Source organism: Lichenostomus cassidix, chromosome 1Aa (genome assembly GCF_008360975.1).
Source record: "Lichenostomus cassidix isolate B80296 chromosome 1Aa, HeHo_3.0, whole genome shotgun sequence".
NCBI classification, from domain to species: Eukaryota; Metazoa; Chordata; class Aves; order Passeriformes; family Meliphagidae; genus Lichenostomus; species Lichenostomus cassidix.
This window is the reverse complement of record NC_139480.1, coordinates 46,670,990-46,694,982: the sequence shown is the minus strand read 5'-3', so window position 1 is coordinate 46,694,982 and position 23,993 is coordinate 46,670,990. Positions and strand designations below refer to the sequence as shown.

At 38.9% G+C, this 23,993-nt stretch overlaps 1 protein-coding gene across 12 annotated transcripts in view; it reads right to left on the bottom strand.

The window, feature by feature from the left end:
- Nucleotides 1-23,743, bottom strand: part of ATF7IP (activating transcription factor 7 interacting protein) — a 71,803-nt gene extending 48,060 nt beyond the window's left edge. For 2 of the 12 annotated variants that reach the window (XM_085047980.1, XM_085047985.1), the window contains exons 1-2: nt 23,298-23,437; nt 21,931-22,024 (exon numbers count right to left, since the gene is read on the bottom strand). In XM_085047980.1, the coding sequence (XP_084904106.1) occupies nt 21,931-22,024; nt 23,298-23,397 (194 nt within the window). In that variant the 5' untranslated portion in view covers nt 23,398-23,437. Of the gene's footprint in view, nt 1-5,761; nt 6,143-13,457; nt 13,619-21,930; nt 22,025-22,787; nt 23,215-23,297; nt 23,440-23,531 lie in introns of those variants that run through there. The other 10 variants (XM_085047992.1, XM_085048023.1, XM_085048021.1 and 7 more) reach the window with 10 other exon arrangements.
- Nucleotides 23,744-23,993: the final 250 nt, after the last annotated feature.

Below are 23,993 nucleotides of genomic sequence, written 5' to 3'. Positions count from 1 at the left end.
ATATACTGAAAATATCAACTACTATAATTTGTACGCTAACTTCTTTTTTACTTTCGTTTCTAAGCAAGCTGGGACAGAAACCATTACTGTAATACCGCATGTCGGTCTGGTGCGATGGCAATGGAGTAAATCCACAACCACAACAAACATCACCTAATCCTTAGTAGATGGGACTCTTACATAGAGTTCTTCTCGGCTCCTGAGTTATCCCTTTATAATCACACCTCACCAGAAACACACCTGTACATTTCCTCCACTCAAAATTAAAGACAGTGTGAGATTTGGAAGGGCAAGTAAGGACGAACCAAGAAAAGAAATTCTGTAAATAGAGAAAGCATCTGAGAATAAAAATTAAATACAAAATGAGGTAAGCAAAATGCAAGATTTTAAAGATACTGTGCACATTGATGTTCTACAATGAGTAATTCCACCAGTAATCTACATGTACAGCATTTTACGACTTCAGCCTATGAAACAGGAATCATCCACAAAAGTTTCACTTTCAGCAGTACTGAACTGACAGCATAAACTCTTCTGACTGCAGCAGAAGCAAGTAAAGAGGTTTCCACACCTTTCTATTCAACACATCCACTCCCAGGTTTCTGTTTCATGGAACTGGTTAAAGACAGGCGAAAGCCAATATCATAAGATGTTTGGAGGACTCAGTGCGCACACAACACGTACAGCTGTCTAATCCAGCTCTTTGTCAGCCTGAAACGTGCCATCTGATATGTAAGGTATACCTAAGCACTGCTGGTATGAAAAGGTATTTTCTACAAGACTGTCACAATTAAATAAGGAAAGGAAAAAAGCGGCTAAAGCAGGTGGTCAGTCACAGTGACTGCTGACGACAGTTGATATCTTTTGAGTGATTCAACAAAACAGGATCACAAAAATTAACCAGAAATCCCAATAGGAAGTAAGTGAAGTAAGCAAAAATTTGCCTATAAAAAAGCTTCAAAATAAAATTAGGGGGGAAATCCCACCATCACCACCACCAAACAAACCAAAACACACAAAATTTCTTGTGAAAGCTACAGTTTACCCAAACTTTATTACCTTTACGTAGTGGTAGGACTATTTTTTTTAAGCATTCTCTAAGGAAAGGTAGCATAATGCGCAGATGTTAATTAGCTACTCCTATTGCATTTTACTAGAGACTGTGTCCCTTAACACATTTTTTCATTTATCAGAGGCTAAATGTTTTCCAAAGGAAGCTAATGTTGTAGAATGATGCAAACTAGAAAAGAAAATGTCAACGTAATGTTCTACTCATTACTAGATACAGAAGGAGAAAAAAAAAAAGGCATATTTTTAGTACTGGTAACACACTGTATTAATATGCTAAGGATCCTAGACAATGCCGGTAATTAACATTTTTACAATGATAAACAGTCACTTCCTAATAAAGTTCTATGGCAGTTTTTTACTGTACAAAGCATGTAACAGAGTAAGCCTTATTTACCGTAGTAAAAGTGTATAATAGCGGATTAAATTCTTCTGGGTCAGTGGATGGACAATTATTTTTCTGTATTTTCTGTATTCTGTATTTAGGCAAAGATTTGTCATATCTCCCATTTGCAAAGACTTGTAACAAAAATTATACGAAGTGTCACCTAAATTTAAAACGTCCTTTTAACGTTTTAAAATCAAACATATAAGCAACCATTGCACTGATCACCAAAGTGCTTTCAGCTTCCTCTAGGGAAACTTAGCAGCAAACGGGTACTAATAAGTCAGGGATATGTACTTCTTTCATTAACAGACCTGGTATTTCAAAAGAACCAGGTAACGATAACAACTGGGCTTTGACATTAAAAATTTGGATGGTCAGATTTTGAATGTACTCAAGCAGCACTGTAGCTCTTAAGGGATATAACGTATTAGCTTTTCCCCTGCCAAGGTATCAGCCAGTCATTTGCATTCATTAAAGCACTTTTATTATTCTATAGGTTGCTGTTCTGATATCCTTGTTAAATGAATCTTAGTTCTTTGCTAGAAACAGCAACTTCTTTCTAGAAGACTCAAGCAAGGCCTTCCCCCTAGAGGTAGCTCCCCTCACCTCCCACACCAATATGGAACTACCACATGTCCAAGCCAGCTGACAGGCTGGATTGTCTACTTCAAATGGCACTGAAGTTAAACTTTAAAACATTTTAATTTTGGTATTTCCTATGCTTGCTGGATTCTCTGTGCCTAATGAACAGTCTTGGACTTGGTTTTGCAATGCCTCTCCTGCATTACTGAGTTGACCAATAATTTCTTACCCTGAAAAAATGCAATATATTTACAAAATTTGTCTTACACTGTCAGCAGCACTTCCTGGAATATACATGCTTCTCTTATGCTGGCATGCATAATACTCAGTTTATTGTTCCCAATAAAAGCAAGCAGATGCAATTCTACACCTTTCTCATGTTGCAAACGAGCTCATGAGACATTAGTTTCATCCTCCCCACTGCTGTCAAATGTGTAATGACTGCCATTAGGACAGTCAGCGCAAAATCCTGCACCACCAATCAGCTGATCTTTCCAAAGAAAAACTCTTGTTCAGATCTACTCAGAATAGCTAAAGTGGGCTTCACCCTTCTCTCTGTGGGGTTGCTGATGCACAACACAAGGCACCTCTTCCCCTCCCACCCCAGAACTTACAGAGTGCAGGCTTATACTACAGCTGACAGCTATGTTTGTGAATTATCATAATGTCACTGAAGTTCTAAAACAACGCAGCTTGAAAGTCACTCTTCTCACAGTTTTAAATGTTGCTCTCTTCGATTATAACCCCCCCAAAAAACCCCCAACAACAAAAAACAACCTACCAAAAAAACAACACTGCAGCAAACCAACAAAACAGATTTAAGTACAAAAGGAACACATCACATAAGGCGCAATTTTAGGGCAGGTCTGACAACTAATTAAGAAAAAAGACCCCAGCAATGAAGGGTCTTCACAACTGTGAATAAGAACAAGATATGGTCACTGACTGCATGCCATTAAGATGATTGAATATTACCATGTATTTTACTTTTCTTAACCATGAAGGTTTTCATTCAACAGTTACAAGTTCTGCTGCATGGAGATTAAGCCTTGCCCACTGTCCTTTCAGAAGGGAGGAGATCGAGAGAAACAACAGAAATATCCAAAATCATTGCACCACGTCTGGTGAAAAATAGCAAACTGCTAGAATTAAGGAAGACACAGTAACACACGACAACAAAAAGAATAATTTCTGGGCTCATCACACCACTAAATGTCCTTAGACATCCATTTGCTGAAACCAAAAAGGCACTTGGGACTTGTTGGCTAGATTCATGGCTTAGACTCATCTGGCTAAGAGCCACAAGATGAGACAGTCCAGAAATTATTCTTGGGGCGGAGAACTAGACAACTTTAGTGGGGTCTCATCACTAAGTCAAACTAGCAATAAAAGTGGTACCAGACCCCCACTAGGTAACTGTATACAATATCAGAAATTTTTATTACATGGAAGACTTAATGAGAGCATTATCCCATGTAACCCAGCTGCAGAGTTGCCACAGTGGGCAAGCCATACATCAGTTGTTTCAAATCCATGTGTCATCTAAATTTCAGAGGTTGGCCATTCTTTTAAGCCTGTCTTCAAAGCAAAGTGAGATGTTTTTCTGGAAGGAGACAAAAAGTTCCCCTCTTCCTTTACTCACTCACAGCAAAATTATTTAAAAAAAAAGCTCAAGCAAATAAACAATAAACTAACTGGCATTCATAGTAAAGACAAAGACAGACTGTTTTCAGAGATGCACAGCACACTGACGAGGAAACAGACACAGCTTGCAGCAAGAGAAATTCCACACAGATACAGAGAACAATTCTTCACTACAAGAGTGGACAAACATTGAAATGGCTTGTCCACAGTGGTTGTGCAAGGCTCCTCAGGGAAGCAGTCATGGCAACCAAGAATTCAAAATGCATTTGGGTAACTCAGTGAGGCATGTGGTGTGATTCTTGGGGCTGTCCTGTGCAGGGTGAGGAGTTGGACTTGATGATCTTTGTACCCTCCAGAACATTTTATTTTCATCCGTTTCTACATTTTTCACACCCCACTCAATGCAATTTCTCCTCTACCATCCTCACACTCAGACTTCACAAAAGGAGGGAGGGGCCCTGAATTGCTTCCTTCATTTAGCCATGTAAGCAAGACTGGTTCTAACAAAGTTTGACATTTATGTCAAATTTTAACCTTTACAGTTGTTAATGATGATTTCTAGCATAATTTATTTGAGAAAATCTACCATACATCTGTATTTGTACTCTCTTACACGCCCATTTTTGCACTTTTTTGTAGTCTTGATACGCACATAATCAGACTTCTAAATGGCAAGCAACATTTGTCTATATCAAATCTTAAATTAGCACTGAAAAGTTATCTAAGGTTTCAAAGCATATGAGCTAACTACAAACTGTAACTCATTTGGCCTGTATTGCAAGCATGCAGCATTTTCCTCTGCCATATCAATGCAGAAGTTTACCTTTCTCTATTACTATTAAGTTCCCCCCTCTGCAGTATCAAGCAGTTACAGTTCTCTTTCCTAGCATATTTACTCCATAGGCCTCAATTCCCAGGCTATTTTGAAATATCTCCAATACTTTCAGTACCTATCACTGCCATTTTAAGCCCTAATAAGCTATCTGCCTGTTTTATCCTTCTACCTTTTTAATTTCATTCTCTTCAATTAATCTTATTTTTCCTTCAACGAAAACAGGCCTGTCTACTTCTAGTTCCACATCCCTATCTTGAGCTGATGTCCGCTTTTAAGTGGCCATGTTTTGTTGGCTTGTTCATGCATCTCATCTCCAATTACTTCTTTTCCCTAGGTCAGTGATCTTCCTTATGCAATAATTTTCCTTTACCATCTCTTTTTTCTAGTTTCTCATCTTGTCACTACTTTGACTTATGAAATAGGAACAACAGAAATATGTTTGTGCAGAACTAGAACAACTGCCCCATGCAGCCATTTCATTCACTACATGCATAACCACACTAGAGCATATTATGTAATCAACAACACTTAAATTCTGTTAAAATTTGCTACTCTAGGGCAAGATTATTGTCTTCTGAGGGGAAAAGACCATAAAAATACCGTATTTTTCCATATTTACAAAACCAACTTTTTAATAACTACATACAGTCATTTGTGAAGGTATTTATACGAAAAGATTCACGGACAACAGTTCAGTATCGCATGGTTTTAACAACATGTAATCTCAACAAGAAAAGAATTCAAACTACAGCTAGGATAAGGAAGATCCTTCATAGTACCATGAAGCCAAAATACAATTGGCGGATTCAACTTTGTCAACTCTGCACCCTTTCCGGGGTAAGCTCTCACTATTGCTAAGCCTCCATGTGCATCAACTGGTGTCACTACAGAGACAAAAAGAATATAGTAGCACAACAGCAGAGGTTTGACTCAAACAAAAGCAGTAATATTACAAACAAAAACACCATACCAAATTTTCTAATATTTTTTAAGTACTTGGTTTTACTAAAGTAAACATATTACAACAATTTCAAGGTAACATTCCCCCTAAAAACAGCAACCCAAAAATAATCACATCCAAAATAAATGACTTCTGAGCTTCCCATAAAATGCCACTTACATTCAATTTTAATTCCTGGCATTGTGCCAAAGTGGGGCAGTGGGCACCCAAGCAGAAAATTCACTTCAAAGTCCTCTAAAACATGAATGCAACATGAATGCAGAAAATGAGTTGCTTCTCTTACCTGGTGAGAAGATGGCACGTGCAAAATGAGCTTCCTCCTCTGAGTAAGCCACTGACATGCAACTCATTTGCATAAGTATTATGAGCTACAAGTAGACTTCCAGGTCGGCCATCTTGATACTAAGATCTTGTTTTGTTTACATAGCAGTATGAGTAGTGGTTTTTAGCCAGCCTGAGCTGTGCTGTTGTATCTCTCAGTTAGTAGCCTACATCTGTTTGTTAAAGCCTGCTAGAATTCCTACTTCTGCACTTAAGTGGCTGAATGTGTCAGAGTGCCCCTGCAGCTCACTGAGCATGCCACAGCCTCTGAGGAAACTGTTGCAAATGCAAGTGCCTCCAGTTGTACTCTTTGTACTGCCTTCTGTGCTGCCAACTATTAGTGCTGCAGCAACTATGTGCAGCGAAGTACCTCCCACATACCACACAGTAGTACCAACAAGCATAGATTTATTACAGCACAGTGCAAGACAGCACACTGACAAAAACCCAAGAAAGCTGAATTTCCTCACTATTTTCACTTATTAGCAATCTAATTACACCTAGGTTCCTTTGTACATCTTTTCATATTCATCAGTGCTGCTTTTTCTCTCCAGAAACCAGAGTGCTCCTGCAACCCGTGTGAAGGAGAAATCCATGACACATGTTAGCTGCTGCCGACAGAGAGCCAGACTGCAGTTACAGCTAGCTGGCGCCAGTAAAAATTTACATAAAGGGGCCTCATTTCAAGACTAAATTGCAGCAGGATATTGCTGAGGAAAACCTTCCCCCTCCCTATGGGTTCTAGAATACAGCTTCTAGGTATTTACTTATTAATAATCCAGATCCGTGTCTAAAGTCAAGTGCTGCTCTCATTGTTCGTATAAATGAAAATTAACTATGGTGTCTGCAAAATAAATTTCACCTTGCAGTTTATTTCAAGTAGGATGCTACCCACAGCACTGTTCACGGTCATTTTCTAGTAATAAAAGTAACACCAGAAAAATAGATATGCACAATGCTCAGCAACCAGGTTTTCTTAACCTAGTATTTCCAGTATTTTGCAGATTTCCAACAACAAATATTAGTTCCAAGTAATACAAATTCATTTTTAACCTAATGCTGACAAGTAACATATCTGGCCATTTAATTTGTTGTTTCTATTTAACATTTAACTTTAATTAGTACCTTTAGAAGTAGAAAGAAGTACCTTTCCACGTACTTTTAAGGTACAGTGACAGCAGCAGCAGCTTTGACTTCTAACAGCTAATTTTAAATTTCTAAGCTTTTTCCTTCCAGTCCAAGTCCCATTAAATAAATTAATAAATTGTATTTTATAAATGACTATTTTAAAATTCATTATACTCTTCTTGGGGAAAGAAAAAAGGAGCTGGACTTTAAGAGTGTGTGTGTGAAAAACTCCCCCCCATGTGCTGCCTTATAAGAACTCTTACATTATCAAAGAACCAATGCAAATAGATACACTATTATACTAGCTATAAACATGAATTTGTGGGACCTTAAATAAAATTGAGTTTGGCTAGCTACACATCTAGCCATAGGCAGCTGTAGTTGTAGCCTAGCACCATTTAGTGAAAAAGCAAAGTGATGGAGACAGCAATGCTTGTGGATTTGAACATGGCAAAGGCAGAGCATCTCAGGACCAGAAGAGCCTGCTTTACAACCCTGGCCTCTTCTAGTTCCCTGCATTGTTCCTCTTCAGAATGCCAATGGTGTCAAGGCTACATATAGTCAAATTATATGTCCCATTTTCTGCTACAAAATTGATTTGCTTATAAATGGTTGGTTCTAGGTTATTTGAGCATAACACAATATGCTCATCCCTAATGTCAAAAAGATACTATTTTTGTGTCTGAAAATAATTAGCAATGCAAATTACTCCTCATTCATTGCTCAGTTTATACTCACCTTTTGCATCCAAAACCCTAGAGTGATTTGTAAGGGAAAGCTAATTATTTTTCCAGAATGACTGTCATATTAAAATGACAGCCATTAACATCCCTTTTATGTTACCCGCATTTTCTGACTTGCATTACTTCCAGACTGATTTATGTATGCCAGCACATCTAAGTGCATGCAGAATACATCTTTCAGAGACGCCTGTCATTTGCAGAATGATTCATCGGATTAACAGCTTCAGAGCTTAAAAAGAAAGGGCACCAGTGCTGCTTAAAAAAAAAATTTAAAGAAAACCCTCGGATTTCCCAAATACTGCCATGTCCCTACACTCCCCTCAGCTCTATAGCCCTATGCACGAATACCTAAATAATAATATGATTCTCAACACAATAAAACATATACTGCAAAGTAGGAACATTTTCTCTTCCAGACTCCAGTCCATTAGGGATAATCCGTGCCAGAACTTGCCGGCAGCCCTGCGGGCGAGCGCTGCATCTGCAGTCTGCGGGAAGCACCACCCTGCTTCCAGAACGTTCGGGCAGAGTCACCCTCACCCCTGCGGTCTGCTTTCCTCCCTCTCACGCCACTGGCTATGACAAAGCTCCGTTTCAAGCACAAAACGTTTTCACGGAGAGGAGGAGCAATTGGTTTAGGAGTTAGAAACGAACCAATTCGGTTACACAGGGCAGAGTGGGCTGACTTGGGTAGGGCTGAGCCCCAGAGCAGCGGCAGCCTCTGTCTGCCACACGCAGGGCTAGCAACCAAGCCCAAGGGAAGTACAGGAACCCTGCAGCAGCCACCAAAGCACAGCATTTGGGTGCGACTGGGATGTTTTTCTGTTTCCAGTTTGCGGAGGGGGGGGGGTTGGTTTTTGGTGGGGTTTTTTGTTTGTTTTTTGTTGTTGTTGTTCGTGGTTTTTTTGTTGTTGCTGTTTTTTGGTTTGGTTTTTGTTTTGGTTGGTTGGTTTTTTGTTTTGTTGCTGTGTTTGTTGTTTTCGGGGGGGGGGGAGGAAGGGGGGGTGTGGCTTGTTTTGGGATTGCTTGTTTATTTTTAATAGGCAACTCTGAGAATAAATCATAGCACTCAATTATAATTCTGCAGTGACTGCCACTACAGAAAAAGCCAAAATGTCTGCCTGCCTTTCCCGCATTTTTCCTGCGACAGTGGAAACACTTAAAAGCTGTTACGACTTTGCCTTCTCCCAGCCAGTGAACAGAGCTCTTCCTCCCAACATGCAAACAGCTTCCTACTCCCTCATGAGAGGTGACCTTGAAGAGCAGATGTTGCAGTCAGAAGTAATAAAGCCAGCCGTGTTCAAAATAATTAACTGCATAAGTTCAATAAGTACTAATCAAAGATCTTAAAATGTTCGTTGATTTCTCTCGACATAGAAAGGTAGAAAACAAATGTCACACAAAATTATTTCCCCAATCCAGAAAATTTTAAATATTGAAGCAATTCATTGACAAACTTTGTCTAAAATAAAAGCAAAAAACCCCATAAATATAACTATGATGAAATCTATCACTAGTACCTTGACCTAAAAAAAAAAATTGAAACAGAACCCCAAACAAACAACAAAAAAACCCCAAACAAACAACAAAAAACACCCACCACAGAGCGAGTGAAAATGAAAGGCCCTGAGCCTTCTGTAAGAAATACATACAGAAGTCCAAAACACTCCCCCCATTTTTCTTCTCCAAAACCAGATGGAATTCTTACTCATCTAAGAGTACACGAAAGCTTTAGTAATTTCCAAAATTTTCTCGCATTGGTGTTCGAAAAACAAAGAAAATTATGTCCATTTCTGAAGTGGAGAACTGTGTATCAGTCCATTATCTTAGCTGCTGTGGTTTATTTGAAGATATTTTACAGAAGCCTGTATCAGCAGAAAGAACAGGAAAGGCAGGAAAGGGGGGAGGGAGGGCTGACAATATTTGTATCCGCTTTTCTGTTGCGGAACAGGAGTGAAAAAGCGTCTAAACCGGGTAATTTCCAGGCAATAACAGAGTCTAATACTGCACTCCCTTTCTTCTAGAAATGGAAAATCCTCAGTATGAGTATCCTTATCAACTTCAAAACCCCCACATTTTGCTCACTTAACTTCACATGAACAATTTTGTTATTTACTAATACCAAAAAGCTGACTGATCTTAACCTGAACATCAAGATGATGGAGGAAAGTAAAAATTTTGCCTTACTCCTAACTCCTTCAAAGACAATACATGCTTCAAAAAATCTACTAAATTTTACAGCTGAAAAATGAAAGTCTGATTCAACTGTTTAATAACAATCATAACGTGATTAAGTAATTAAGATTCCAAACAGTTCTAAGAGCTTGGTTACCATTTATTTCCAATACCTAAGAACCAAACAAGTCAGCTATTTTGAAGAGATTTGCATACATTAAACAGTATTGCATTAATTCAGCAGTCCATTCCAATCCATTTCAAATTCTGCCTGAAATCATTTGCTCCTGAAATTCCTACCAAAATAGAAGATGCAGCTGTGCAAATTGAGACAATTCTGAATTTTAAGAGGAACATAAAAAACAACCAAGCCATGTTAAAATGGTTCCACACAACTACGATTTAGTAATGAAAAACTATCCAAATAATTGGTGCATTAATGAAAATAATTAAAGGCAATTCTTCCTTTAAAGTACAGCATTTGCAAGGGGAAAAAGAAAAGGTAATCTATACACTTTTTCAGGGTAAACTGTTGGTTTTCTTTTGGAAATTGTATTTCTCTTGGAAAATCATGTTGACTGGGGACTATAACCCTATTAGCAATTTATTTAACTCCTGATATAGTCTATCCTTCAAGTTTTTTTATCGGAAGTACAAAGCTAATTTTTCTAGAACACACGGACGTGAGAACTCTGAGTGCAGTCTGACAATCCATCTCACATTAAAAATGTATAGCAGTTAATTCAGTTGAAGTCATTACTTCATTACACATATCTATCTCTAATTCAAACCATGAACATATAATTTATGTATTTAATAAAAGCAGGGTGGTGGTGGTGTTTTAGCATCCACTCAAATCCCCTGTTCCTATGCACATAAATTGGTGGGTTTTTTTTTTTTAATATTAAAACCCAAAGTATTAGCACCATGGGAGTGAAGAGATTATGCTTTCAGCTACTAGTACTACCATAAAAAGAAGCATTACTATGTACTTGGACTTCTAGAAACGAGAATGTATTCCATATGCAAAACAGGTTTCAAAACGTACCATACTTTTAGTATTCCAACACCTACTTGAGGAAAGAAAAAAGAAAACCAACCAAAAAAAACCCAAACCACACTATTCTTGCAGTTCATACAACAAAACACTACAGCTCCCTGCTGGGCCAGTCATTTTGTACAGCGGTTCCAAAAATGGAACTGTGTTCAAAATGGCTTGTTAAAAAGCAAAGGAAACCAAAACCAAAGGGAAGGGGAAATGCAGACAAGAGCTTTTCTCTCAGCTCTGGCAATCTCTCCATACTTTTTCTGTAAAACAGGAGTAAGCTTACTCAGCTCACAGAAACAAAAAACAAATATGGGCAACAAAAAGTCACTAAAAGGACTACATAAAAGATGTGTTCTGAATGTACAGTATTTTACTCAAACGTAATACGTGTGAAAAACCACTCCTTATAGTGACTATCCAAAATACTTTTCATGCTCCCATTAAAGTAGAGTTTAACAGACAAATCTTAAACCAACAGAACAAATAGCACTGGACAATTTTTGTACACCTACTGTTTTCTTTAAAAGAATACCAACCAACCAAAAAACCCAACCCCCAAAAAACCAACAAACCGCCACAGGATGTGTATGGTGAAGTATGTTTCAGACATAAAATTTCATCCCTTTCAAGGATTACAAAGTAGGGGTTTAGTGATCTCAGATAATGAAATGTTTCTGCTTCCTGTGAACAATGAGTTATTAACATCTGGAACTAATCAACAATAACTGACTAAAAATCCCACAAATACAAACCTCAGTAATAATTTATAAGACTAGGGTCAGGATGACTCAGAGTATCTTGAAGAAAACCAGGAAGGTTATTGTTTCGCTACGTTATTAACCTACATTCAGTAGATGAAGTAAATGTATGGCAAAACTTCACATTTTATCAAGACAAATTTGTTTCATGAGGATTTGTGCCTTGAATTTTCAGACATTTTGAAGTACCCAAATGTTCCCAGGATCTTAACGATATTACCCAATCAAAAAAAAGCCACTATGAACTAAAATCTGCTGTAAATCAAATTCACTAAATAAAGTTCCACTGGCAATAAAAATAGCAAAAGTAACTACTCACTTTTCATCACCCCCTCTAACCACACATTTGCATTACTTTTCTCACTTATCTCTTACCCTAAAGCAGAAAAATTTGATGACCAATTACTTTAAAATTTACTGTTAGTTAAAATCACCAGTCCATCTCAGCTTAAAAATTCTGTATTTTACTGACTTTTAAAATTTCTTTTTATCAAATGAACAAAATAAACACACAGAAACCACATCTCCTGAGAGCCTGATGTGCACTCTCTGCACAGAGTACTTTGTGTCTTTATAAACACTGTGTTGCCATTAACTGTAGAAGATAATATATGAGAAGAGACATTAAAAACTAATTGAACTACCAAGTGCTTTGTTATAGATAATATTGAAAGCACCAAATTAATGTGCAAAAATTCTTAGTAAGGGCTAAACTTTTTGGCATTTAGACTGACTTTCACATCCCTAGCACTAAGTTCAACTTCAGCCAGGAAAATACTATGAGCTACACTCTGATGAGTTACGTAGCTCGTCTGCTTCTCCTGATATGTTTCTGGAGAAGTTCAAGAACCTCCCTGTTTTATTACCCTTGGTTTAACTTAAGAACCCATGAAGACCTAGACTAGGTATAAGAGACAGAACAAGAAAATTACAGTAATGAACAAAAATGCTTTCTTTCTGATTTTCTGTTGTCCAGCTCCCCAGCAGAAAAAACTTGAGCATTACTTTTTTCCTACCTTTATCTCCCTGGACACAAACAGTACCTTTTAATGTGTTTAAAGGATGACTAGGCCACCAACCAGTACCACACAGAGGAATACACAAGGCTATGTGAAACCACTATCACTTTGAGACTCAGATTTCAATTAAGTTATACAAAAGGAACAATGATAGACCTCAAAACATCCATCTTCTCATTTGCAGTAATTCTGTAAAACTTGTAGTGTTATTCTTGAGTAGTAAGTAAGTGCTACCTGCAAAACAGTTAACATTTATATAATTATTGGTATTCTAATGTACTCATATAGGCAATGTAATTATCCACCATTGGAAAAGTTACACATTGAAAACATGATCAATCTAATCACTCAGTTACAAAAATTTAATGAAGTCCGTGAAGAGTTTATTTCATATTTCAGTTAAAGTATGAGGCAAGCATTGGAAAAACGGACAGCATAGAATGAGAGTTCTTCTACCCTGGTAAGAAGGTAAGCCAAACCAAAATAATTTGATTAGCAAGACAGTTATGGCATTTGACCTGTCCTGTCCCACCTAATCTATCCTGTAGCTGAGACAAGATAGAAGTCTGTGAATTAATTCAGTGAGAAAAGGGAGAAAAAACAAAAATTGCACAAAACAAACAAAAACCAAACCAAACCAAAACACACACACAAAAACCCCCACACTGGAAATGACCAAAAAATAAAAGACAACAGCATTTCAAGGTATTTTATGTATTTAGAATTAGTTAACCTTGCCTAACCAAAGTTGGAAACTGCTTCTCAGCAAAGCAGACCTGGTGCTCACCTCTAAGGTCAGGAGCACGTGATGGCAACAGTTCTGCTCATTTGCACACAGTCAAGCTGAACTGCACTGAAGAGCCCTTTGTCAGCCATTCTGAAACTGCTCTGTCTCAGCTGTACTGAAAGTAAGGCTAAGAAGGCTGCAATGCACATCTCAAGCCACTCAGTGACAACTCAGCAGGAGGTAAAACGTTTACACGGCAAAGCACCTTCCTTTTTACCACACTGCAACAAACCGCACAGGCAGGGTAGGCGGGTGGGTGTGAGCAGAGCAATGTTTTCTTTGACAGACAGGAAGTGGTTAATGCACAGCTGCAGCACTGCAGCAACCCAGCACCACTGGTAAAGAGAAAATTGAAATAAACCGAAAACCAGTGAGAGGCAATCCTGCTAGGCCTGTCATCCAGGGTTTGTATGGCATACTTCTGATCCCTTACAATTCCAAGGCAGTTCGGAATCCATGTCGCATATTAACGGTCGCAGACGCAGAGCCAGATCATGCACAGAACTGACAAACATTAGGGAACGCTTTTTAAGAGCAGGTTCATTACAATGCATCTTAAAAACAAAACAAAACAAAACAACAAAAAATACCCAAAAAACCAAGAAAACCAAAACCCCCAAACACTTAAGAAATTAATCTATATATTTTTACTACTCTATCTACTTTGATTTATTCTGTAATATTAGCTACCCAATAAAAGATTAACTTGGGGAACAAAAAAAAATTCGCTTAATGAGAAAGCTAGCAAAAAACCTCAAGAACATTCCAATACTTCAATACCTGCAGAAATCACGTATCTAATTTTTATGACTGCAATGCAGTTTGTTGTTCAAGTTTTTCAAATAAAAACTGTATCTAGAATAATTTCAGGAATTTTGCTGGAATCTTCTTGTAACTGAGCAGTTCCTGAATAACTGGTTTGACAACCTATGGCAGGGACAAAGGGGTTGTCAAACAGAGACACAAAATTTTAACACAAAATTAAATCCAATACCGGTTTCACTCTAGTATCTGTTAATTACCGCTAATCATGTGCTCTTGTAGAGGCAATGATGGATCAGTTCTGGAGGGAGCTCCTCTAGATCTGCTTCTTGTCTACAGAATCCAAAATTGCCTATTTAAAACTAAATACCTGCAAAAACCCATGGGGCAATTCTGAAAGAAATTACTGTTGAATACCTAATCTTCTACCAAAAAATAGTCTTTATGATCCAAAATTAGCCCAACATATTAAGCCACTCCTCCCAAAAAGTAGAACAACATGCCCTCCAACCACTTCAATTATGAAAAGGTCTGAACTTATGTAACTGTGCATGTCTGTTGCCAGCTGTAGCTGGTTATTTCAGGATTGATTAATCATGCCAGCATTAGTTGTCTGATGCACTCATCAGCACCAAAGTCAGTATTTTTAACTTAAAAACGGTGCAATACTATCTGGCTTTTCCTTTTGTCCTTGTACTGGCATGACTTGCAGTACAAGAAAGGGCACATGCTACATGTAAGACCAGTCCACTGACTGTCTCTGAGAGTACACATTTAGAAAACTAAATTAAAATATACTTGAGGTTCAAATGCCCAAAAGACATATTTTTCAAAAAACAAATTTGTGAACACTGGAGAACAAATTCATTACAGTTAATTTAAAACTACCCATTACAATGAATCTTTTCTTCACCAAGACCTCTTACTAAACTAGAAATCAAGCTTACAAACAAATTCAAAAGAAATATTTAGTATTATTCAGTTATATACTCCGTGCTGCTTACTCTGAACGTCATACATACTACACTATCAGCTTATGGGAATTTACAGTAACTGGTAAGCTTTCAGAATTTAAACTTGAATATCCCATTTATATAACAAATATGCATATACTGTGATTGTCTCCCAGCAGCAATACTTTAAATAGAACAGAATTCTATGTTTTAGTGTATCTACAAAATTTGTACATCAAAAAGTGAATTCTGACTTCAAGTCTTTCAATTTCAAGAGTATCTCCAAAAACATAGAGATCTTCTAACCTGGAACCCAAGGGTATACTTGTACAATACTGCGTTCTCTGTAACACTGAGTGTTGGAGCTTGATGTATAAAAACTGAATAACTTAAATAGGTTTGAATAGGCAAAACAACAACTTCATAGAAAATTTCAGAGAACATTTTCCCTGAGCCAGAGAAAACAGAATCCATGTCACAGTTCAGTTGCTACAAACATCTTGCTTGTCAGAAAGCTTTATGAACATGCAGAAGCACTGATTCGTTAACAGACACAAGGATGCAAAAAATCTGACTGAATAGTAAGAAACCATGTGCATTAACGTAAATCTCGAGTTCAATATCTCTGTTAATACACTGAAGTTAGTAAGTTAAAAGTTATTAAACAAATGAATTTTAAAATAAAACCTGATATTTAAGTAAACACAAAATTGTGACTGGAATAACTCTTCTGAAAGTGCTTTGGCCCAGGAAACATTAGATAGAATCTATACTAATATGGAATTCCTATACTAGCATACGACTACCATTTTTCATTGGTATTCTGCATGGTATATAGGGGTTCTCTAATCAAAACCCCAAGAAAATAAATGACTTTAGTAAGACTACAGAATGGAATTTAAACTTAACATGTTACGGTAAGAACTCCAAACAACTTTTAATTCCGTTCTCTTTTGATGACATGCCAGGAACATCCTACTGTCATATCAATAAGTTCAATTACTGTAGTTATAAATTTAATTTTAAAACAGGGAGTCCATTTTCCAAATTTCTTATAAAACATCAAACGGGAAAAGCAACAGAATGGCACCCTGTTGTTTCTCTAATTATTACACTGTGTAAATATCATCTTCACACACACTTCTTTAACATCATTACATAGAGCCACAGCTCATACTTGGGCTCCTACCCTAAAGAATGAAGGGCAGACAGAAATTTCTGGACTTTCAGACAAGACTTTATGTCATTTAAACATCACAAGGGCAGAAGAGAAGCAGCCAAAGCATGAATACTTTCTTTTGCTCAAAATAAATACTTAAAAACCCGTTTGCTGCATATTATCCACAAATCCTTGTGTCCAAACCATATCCTATCCACGTTTCACATTTACTAACCTCTTCATTGATCTTTTTTGTTTTGTTATATAGGATTATAAAGATCAGTTACCATTAAGCAAACAAAACAGTTTTTACACAGAAAAAATCCAGGAGAATCTACTGCTATTTGTACGTATCTCAACTGAACTCTCAAAACACCATTCACTAAACCCCCCTTTATTCCTATTTTTACACAGGTTGGTAGGCTGACTTTACGAAACATCTTGGCTGTCACTTAGGACTGCAAGAACCTCACAAATAAAAACTACTTCAGCAGTTAGAGAAAAGAAGAGTCCATGATAATGAGACTGAGAATACTGAAATTCAAAAAAACCCCAGAAGTCTGCACAACATTCAAGGACTCTTCCTAAGTCTACGCTATTTGTTAGTAGAATGGATAAATGAGATTTTCAGTGCATTAACTGAAGTCAGCATGTGTATTGTTTAAACACAAAATTAGAATGCAGCATCTTTTCAAAATGACCTTAAGGAAATAACGATATGCTAGAGGCAAAGCTAGAAGTAACATGGCAGCTTTTGGGTTGCTTGTTCGGGGGGGATGTTGGTTTGTTTGGGGAATTATTTGGTTTGGGTTTTTCTATGATAACATTTCTTTGCACTGTTGTGAAATGAAAGATAATGCTTGAGACAGCACAAAAAGACAGAATGAATATACAGATTATTTTAACAGCTACCTGCCATACCAGAGTCATATAATCATCAAAACCTATGCATTCAGTGTGTGAGTTTACTTGAAAGCACTTTCATAAAATGCATCTAGAAGAGAAAAAACATTTTTCCAGTATGAAAAAAATTCACATTACATGGAGCAAACTAACTCTATTAGTTGACCTAAATATTTAAAGAAATGTATTTTTACAAAAGAATACTTTACATCCAGCCATCAAATTTCCTAAGATCTCAAATTATTTTATGTTTGTTCATGGAAAAAATAAGAGCTAGTAACTCTTGTGTACACTTTTAGACATTTATAACAAGCACAGCTCAAAATAAAAGGCACAGTTTGCTTTTTTCCCCCTAACTACAAAACGAACTTATTTATAAAACATACATACATTTACACAATGTTGTGAATTCCTTCACTGTGACATGATGGAAACTGACATACAACTGAAAATCAGGCAGTTATTTAATACCGTATAGTTAGTACCATGCTCTCAGCTATGCCACCAGGGAATCTTTACTTTCAAAAAAAACGCCCAGAAGATACGGAGAGGAATGCAAAGGGGAGGGCAGACTTGCTGTTAAATATACTGGCAGTTTTAAAAAGGGTAGACCAGTACTAAACAAGATCAGGAGCAAGCGATGGATCTAGTGCATCCATATTTCCTGCGGGTTTATAAACATTGTCTTGGTGCTCTTTACTTAGGTTATCACTGGTGCCTTACTACACCAGGCCACTGAGTGCAGGGGCACTGCTAGTCTAAAGCTGTGTGCTGATGTGACAACCTCCACACAGCTCTGAAGGACAATACCTATGTCCTGACTGACAGCAAGTTATCCCCCTAAAACAATACATAATTTTAAAGTTTCCTCACCGCCAACACTGGTAGCCTCTCCTCACCCCAGCTGTTTGTTTTCGCAGGTTTTGCAGGTATTAATTATCTTTGCTACTTGCTATGCATTATATTTACTAAAAACCAACAAGTCTTCCAAGAATTACTAAGAACAGAACAACTGGCAAGCAGCGTTCACATAAAACTGGACTACTGCACCAGAAATGAGCAGACTTCTCTGAAAACTTCAAGGGCTGTGGCACAAATTTGGTATTTTTACCACATACCTGCACTGCAATTTTCTGCTTAAGCAAGAAAATAAGCTTGTTAACCACATTTGTCTTCTCAACAGAATTAAGCATCATTTTAGTAACTTTACTCATGCATTTTTTAAAGTTTTATGCAGGCATGAAACTTAAAGCTTGCATGCAACACCTAAGTTGCATGGAAGCATAATCCCCAGTATCTGTACAGGCTGGGGATGCACAGATTGTGAACAGCTGTGCCAAGAAGGACTTGGAGGTGCAGGTGGGCAAGAGGCTGGACATCACCCAGCAACGTGCACTCACAGCCCAGAAAGCCAGTTGTATCCTGGGCTGCATCAAAAGCTGTGTGGACAGCACAGGAGAACTCTGCTCTGCTCTGGTCATACCCCACTTGCAGTGTTCTGAGGTCCTCAGGACAAAAAGGACATGGAACTATTGGAGTGAATCCAAAGGCAGGGAACCAAGATGATTAGAAAGATGGAGCACCTCTCCCAAGAGGAAATGCTGAGAGAACTAGGATTGTTCAGCCTGGAAAAGAGAAGGCTCCACAGATACCTCAGAGGACCTCCCAGTGCCTACAAACAAGAATCTAGAGAAGAACTAAAAAAAGAGATTTTTTACAAGGTGATATAGTTACAGAAACGGGTAGTGACTTCAAGCTGAAAATTACCAGGTTTATACTGGATATTAGAAAATATTCTTTCACGTAAAGGTGGTGAGGCACTGCATTGTGAGGTGGTGAAACTGTGGATGCCTCACCCCTGGAAGTGCTCAAGGCCAGGCTGGATGGGGCTCTGAGCAAGCTGGTCTAGTGGAAGGTCTCCCTGCACACAGCAGGACAGCAGGGACTAGATGATCTTTAAGGTCTCTTCCAACCCAAACAATTCTATGATTTTATGATTTATTTTTCACTAAAAGCACTCCGGGTTTTTTAACACTCTGTAATACAACTCCAAATAAAATCATAAAATGTACAACTGCATAAAAGTTTCACGTAACTAATAATATATTCTCAACTTCAGGATGTTTTTTTGCATATATATGCATCTCCAGACAGACAATCAAGGAAGAACATAGATAAGAACTAGAATATTAACTAAAACCAGATTATGCAACTTAAGACCAAAAACACCCCTCCAAATGAACAAAACAGACTCCCCTTTCTGAATCACACTTCAATTGTTTACACCCTGGAAACACAGAGAATGTATTGCATTAGTTCAATCTTCACCAGTATAAAAACATACTAACGCTTTCTGAAGGTTCCATTTCTACATAACCAATGTCGGTACTTCATACCTACAATGAACACACTGATGACACTCACTTTTATAGTTTAATATGTGGGCTAACATTATACTTAAATAATTAGATGCTTCCAAAGACTTAAGCATTGTATGTATGAACTCAAGACATTATTTCCTGACACACGTTGCTACAGAAATATGGAGGGAAAAAAAAAAGCCAAAAACTATGAAAACTGGAACATGAACAAAAAATGTAACACATCTAAAAACACTACCAGCAATACACAAAATTTAAGGCAGATAAAAACTAAGATTCCCACAGTATCATGCAAAATTTTGCTCTTAAGGAAACAACCAAAACTCAAAAGTTTTTTTACCTCTATTCCAGATCCTCCTAACCAAATATTAATACTACTTTACAGTTACTTTCTTTGGAATCAGTCACCAAGTTTTATTATTCAAATCAAGGCCAAAGTAGAGAAATTTTAAGTGTTACAGAATTCACATTTAAACTGCACTCAGAATTTAAGACATTCTGCAGCTGTCTGACTTGACAAGAAAAAGATCACTTTATAAAACAACTTAACCTTCTGCTTTAAATGAGCCATCAAAAAAAAAAAAAAAAAGCTCCTCCACACAACAGCCCTATCTTACTCTCCATCCTGTATGTGGGTAAGTCAGTGTTCTTTGATAAACAGCTTTTAACAGTACAGTGGAACTAGGAGAGTTTCTTCATGCAGTACAGCATACAGGGCAATGAGTGGAACTGAAACATCCGGAGTACAAATACACATAATGAAAATAGCATTCATGTTGACCAGTTTATGAGCTACCACTTATTTGGTGTGAATAGGTGAATCTCTCAGAGTAATGTCACATAATAACGACAATCAAAGGGACCAGCAACAGATGTCTCTAAAAATATTAACAATATTGGATTTCATTGCATTTAAGACAAGTACTACATAAGAATATATCAGAGAAGAAACAAAATTTCCCCATATTCACATATCAGAGTAATTCTTTAACTTGCACCCTATTTTCTTTATTATGCCTTATGAAAATTGCAGCGCATGTGTCATTGCTGCAATTTCCAAAACAAAATCATGTGACCATAAAACGAATCCACAACATAGAAAAGACACCAAGGAGAGAACATATAGGAAAAAAAATGTATTGACATGCAAACTATTAAATAAAAACAACATAGTGATAAAGGATGTTTTGGCTTTACTATTTACATTCCATGAATAGACTTGAAATTTTTGCCCTAAGTACGGCTTCTCACAATTAAGTCCACAAACATCTAAGAAGTAACTATATTTTAAAAATAATCTAGATGGTATGATTTTTTTTCAAAACAATGAAAAAAAAAATACAGTATTTGGTTTAGTCAAATTCTTATCACTGTGGAAGTATTTCTAGTTTGTAACAGAAAACATGTGCAAACACAATGAAAATAACGATTTAGATACCAAATAAGAGTCAGCATTTTAGAATTCACTGAATGCATAAAACATTTGTTTGCACTGGATACTGTAAAATCAGTATTTAAAATTAAGTTATTTTTGTTTTTAAGTTATTCAGGCTCTTTTTTGTCTGGCAAAATCACCTCCCATGCTGGTAGGAAAGCATATGCCTATGTGGTTTATGTCCCAAATGGAAGCATTACTAAAGGAACCTTTAGAGAAAAGCTAACATACAACAGTTCATGATGATTTTCTAAGTTTGTGAAGTGACCACAATACAAGCTACAGCTTGTAAAGTTATAGGAAATGTGGCAAGTAAGGCGTGTGTGTATATATATTGGAATCAGAATCTTTTTGAAAACAAATTTCATACAGTATAAAAAATAAGAGATCTCTCAATAACAGCATCAAAATAACTGTTTAATTTGGTGCGTATAGTAATTACTGTATGTTTCCCTCAATAAATTCTGCTACCATCAGTTTTAAGTCTACACAACATCCAAGACAGTCTTGCTAAATTTTTTTGTACAGCAAAGTACAACACTATTGCACATTATCAGCTCAGCACTGCTACGCTTGGTAGAAAAGCTGCACATAATAAAAACACCTTTTACTCTAAGCAATATACTAAATTTTCCAAACTAAGAACAATAATCCAAAATAGTATAATACTATCTAGATGATATATACACAGAAATTTAACTTAGTACTCCAGAGTATACAATAAGGTAGCTGCCATACTTGAGAAAAAAACAGTGGGTGCAGTTACTGTGATTCATGAATTGTGTAAATCCTCATGCAGACGTTAGTAAATTCATTTTATGATTGGCCTGACAACTACCATTATGCCATTTCAAAGATCTGAAACTGAAAAATTACCTACCCAAGACCACGTTTGTTTTTTGTGTTTGGTTTCTTCCTCTCCAAGGAATTCTTAGTATCTGAGGCAATACTCTCCTTCATACCTTCCTGCAGGACTGCAAAACCAGTTCCTAATTAGAACACCGCTTATTTCTTAGATTGATAGCCAATGGTTGTGCACAAACTTAGTATTTAATTTATTAATTCCAGATTTACATAGAGATTAGGCACATTCTCCACACTTCCGTTTTTGAAAACATCAGTGTAAGTGCTATGAACTGCAGCAAGTGCAATCATGTATTTAAACTTCCAAAAGAGAGACAAACAGCATGCTTGTAAAATACTTTGATCTTGCAAAATCATGTTCTAGTAAACTTACTCATAATAATACTACATTTTCTTGTATAGTTTGGAATACTGAACAAACATACCTACTCCTACTTCCGCCAATTAGCACAATAAATAAGATGTCTGGATGTGCAACTGATATTTTTCTGTAACTGCATAAAAGTTGCATTTTTAGACTCATTGACTGCTGCTTAGAAGAGCAGAGCAGCTCACCCCTTGACTTTAAGGTAATATTTTTCCATCAACAACTCCATTTTTTCCAGTAAATGTGTCTACGGTAAGGATCACAGTCACGTGACATTATGTAAAATAATTTCAAGACTGCTGTTAAGCAACAAGACGTCCTACTATCAGCATTTCCACTGAATATCCGCAAAAGCTTGGGAGATCCAGGAAGAAGGATGATTGAGCAAACTACTCTAGGATAGAGTTACACCTCTAACAGGCCTCGAAATTAAAGTGTGAAACGCTCAACCGTGAAAAGTTTCGATATTTTAGTTACCCTAGTTTAAGGAAGAGGTTCGAATGTACCTTCTTTAACTCAGCACATGACTTAAGCTGTTCCGCCATGTTGCTCGCTGTGGGCGGCCATGACACCTCGAGGAGCCGCTCGGGCCTTGTTTACTGGCGGCATCACGCAAAGAAGCACAACTCGGCCTTCTCCGTTCCCACACAGAAACGGTTTTGTTTCCAGCGAGCGAGCGTGTCCATACGGTAGAGAAGTTGTGCCCTGGTGCCCGCCAGTGTAAGAGCAGCACCAGCAGTTTTCCCTCGTTGCTGCAGCAGCCCATGCGCTGCGACGCCCTGCGCCCGCCCTGCCGCTGCGGGCCTTCCCGGCGGCGCGCAGCACCGCCCAGCTCACGCCACCCTGTTTCCGGCACGGAGCGAGCACACGCTCTCGAGGCGCCGGGCGCGCCCCTGTCCCACCCAAACACGCGCCGCCGCCTCGCCTCGCCTCGCCCGGGCCGCGCGAAGCGGGTCGCGCCCAGGCGGGCGGCCGGCCGGCCGGCGCTTCCCCGTGCGCGCCCCCGCCGGACCCACCTGTGCCCGCGCCGCCGCCGCCGCCGCCAACGCGCGAAAGCAGCGGGAACGCGCACGCGCGCCACCGCTGCTGCACTGGAGCCGGGTCACGTGCTCCCATGCAGGCGCGTGTACAGCGCTGCAGCTCCCCGGCGCGTGCGCACTGTTGCCGCCGCCGCCGCCGCCGCGCGGAGCAGCGAGCAGCGCCGCTACCGAGCCCCGTCCGTCCCCGCGCCCGCGCGCGCCCCGCGGTACCTGCGCCCGCGCGTCCCGCGGCAGTTCCCGCCCCAGCGGCCGCTGCCGCCGCCGTGCCGCCGCCGCCGCCGCCGCTGCCGCGGATTCAAACTCGGAACCCGCTCCGGGCACCAACGCCGCCTCCCCGCGTCGCACGCGCCGGGCCGCTATGCAAATGAAGCCGTGTCCCCTCCCCTCTCCGCGATCGCCCCGCCCCCTCCGTGGGCACAGGGGCCGGCAGTGGGGGGCTGCTCCGGAACCGGCCAATCGCAGGGCCGGCCATCTTGGCGGTATGCAAATGACGGCCGTGATATTTAAATGAGGCGGTGGCCCCGCCCCTTGGCGCGCGGCCGTGCCCGGCTAGGCGCGGTGAGGCGCCGGGGCGCGCTGCGGCCGCTGCCGCTAGGGGGCGCAGCGGCGGGCCGAGGGGCGGCGCCGGGAGCAGCCGGCCAGCCTGCCTGCCTTCCTGCCTTCCTTACCGCA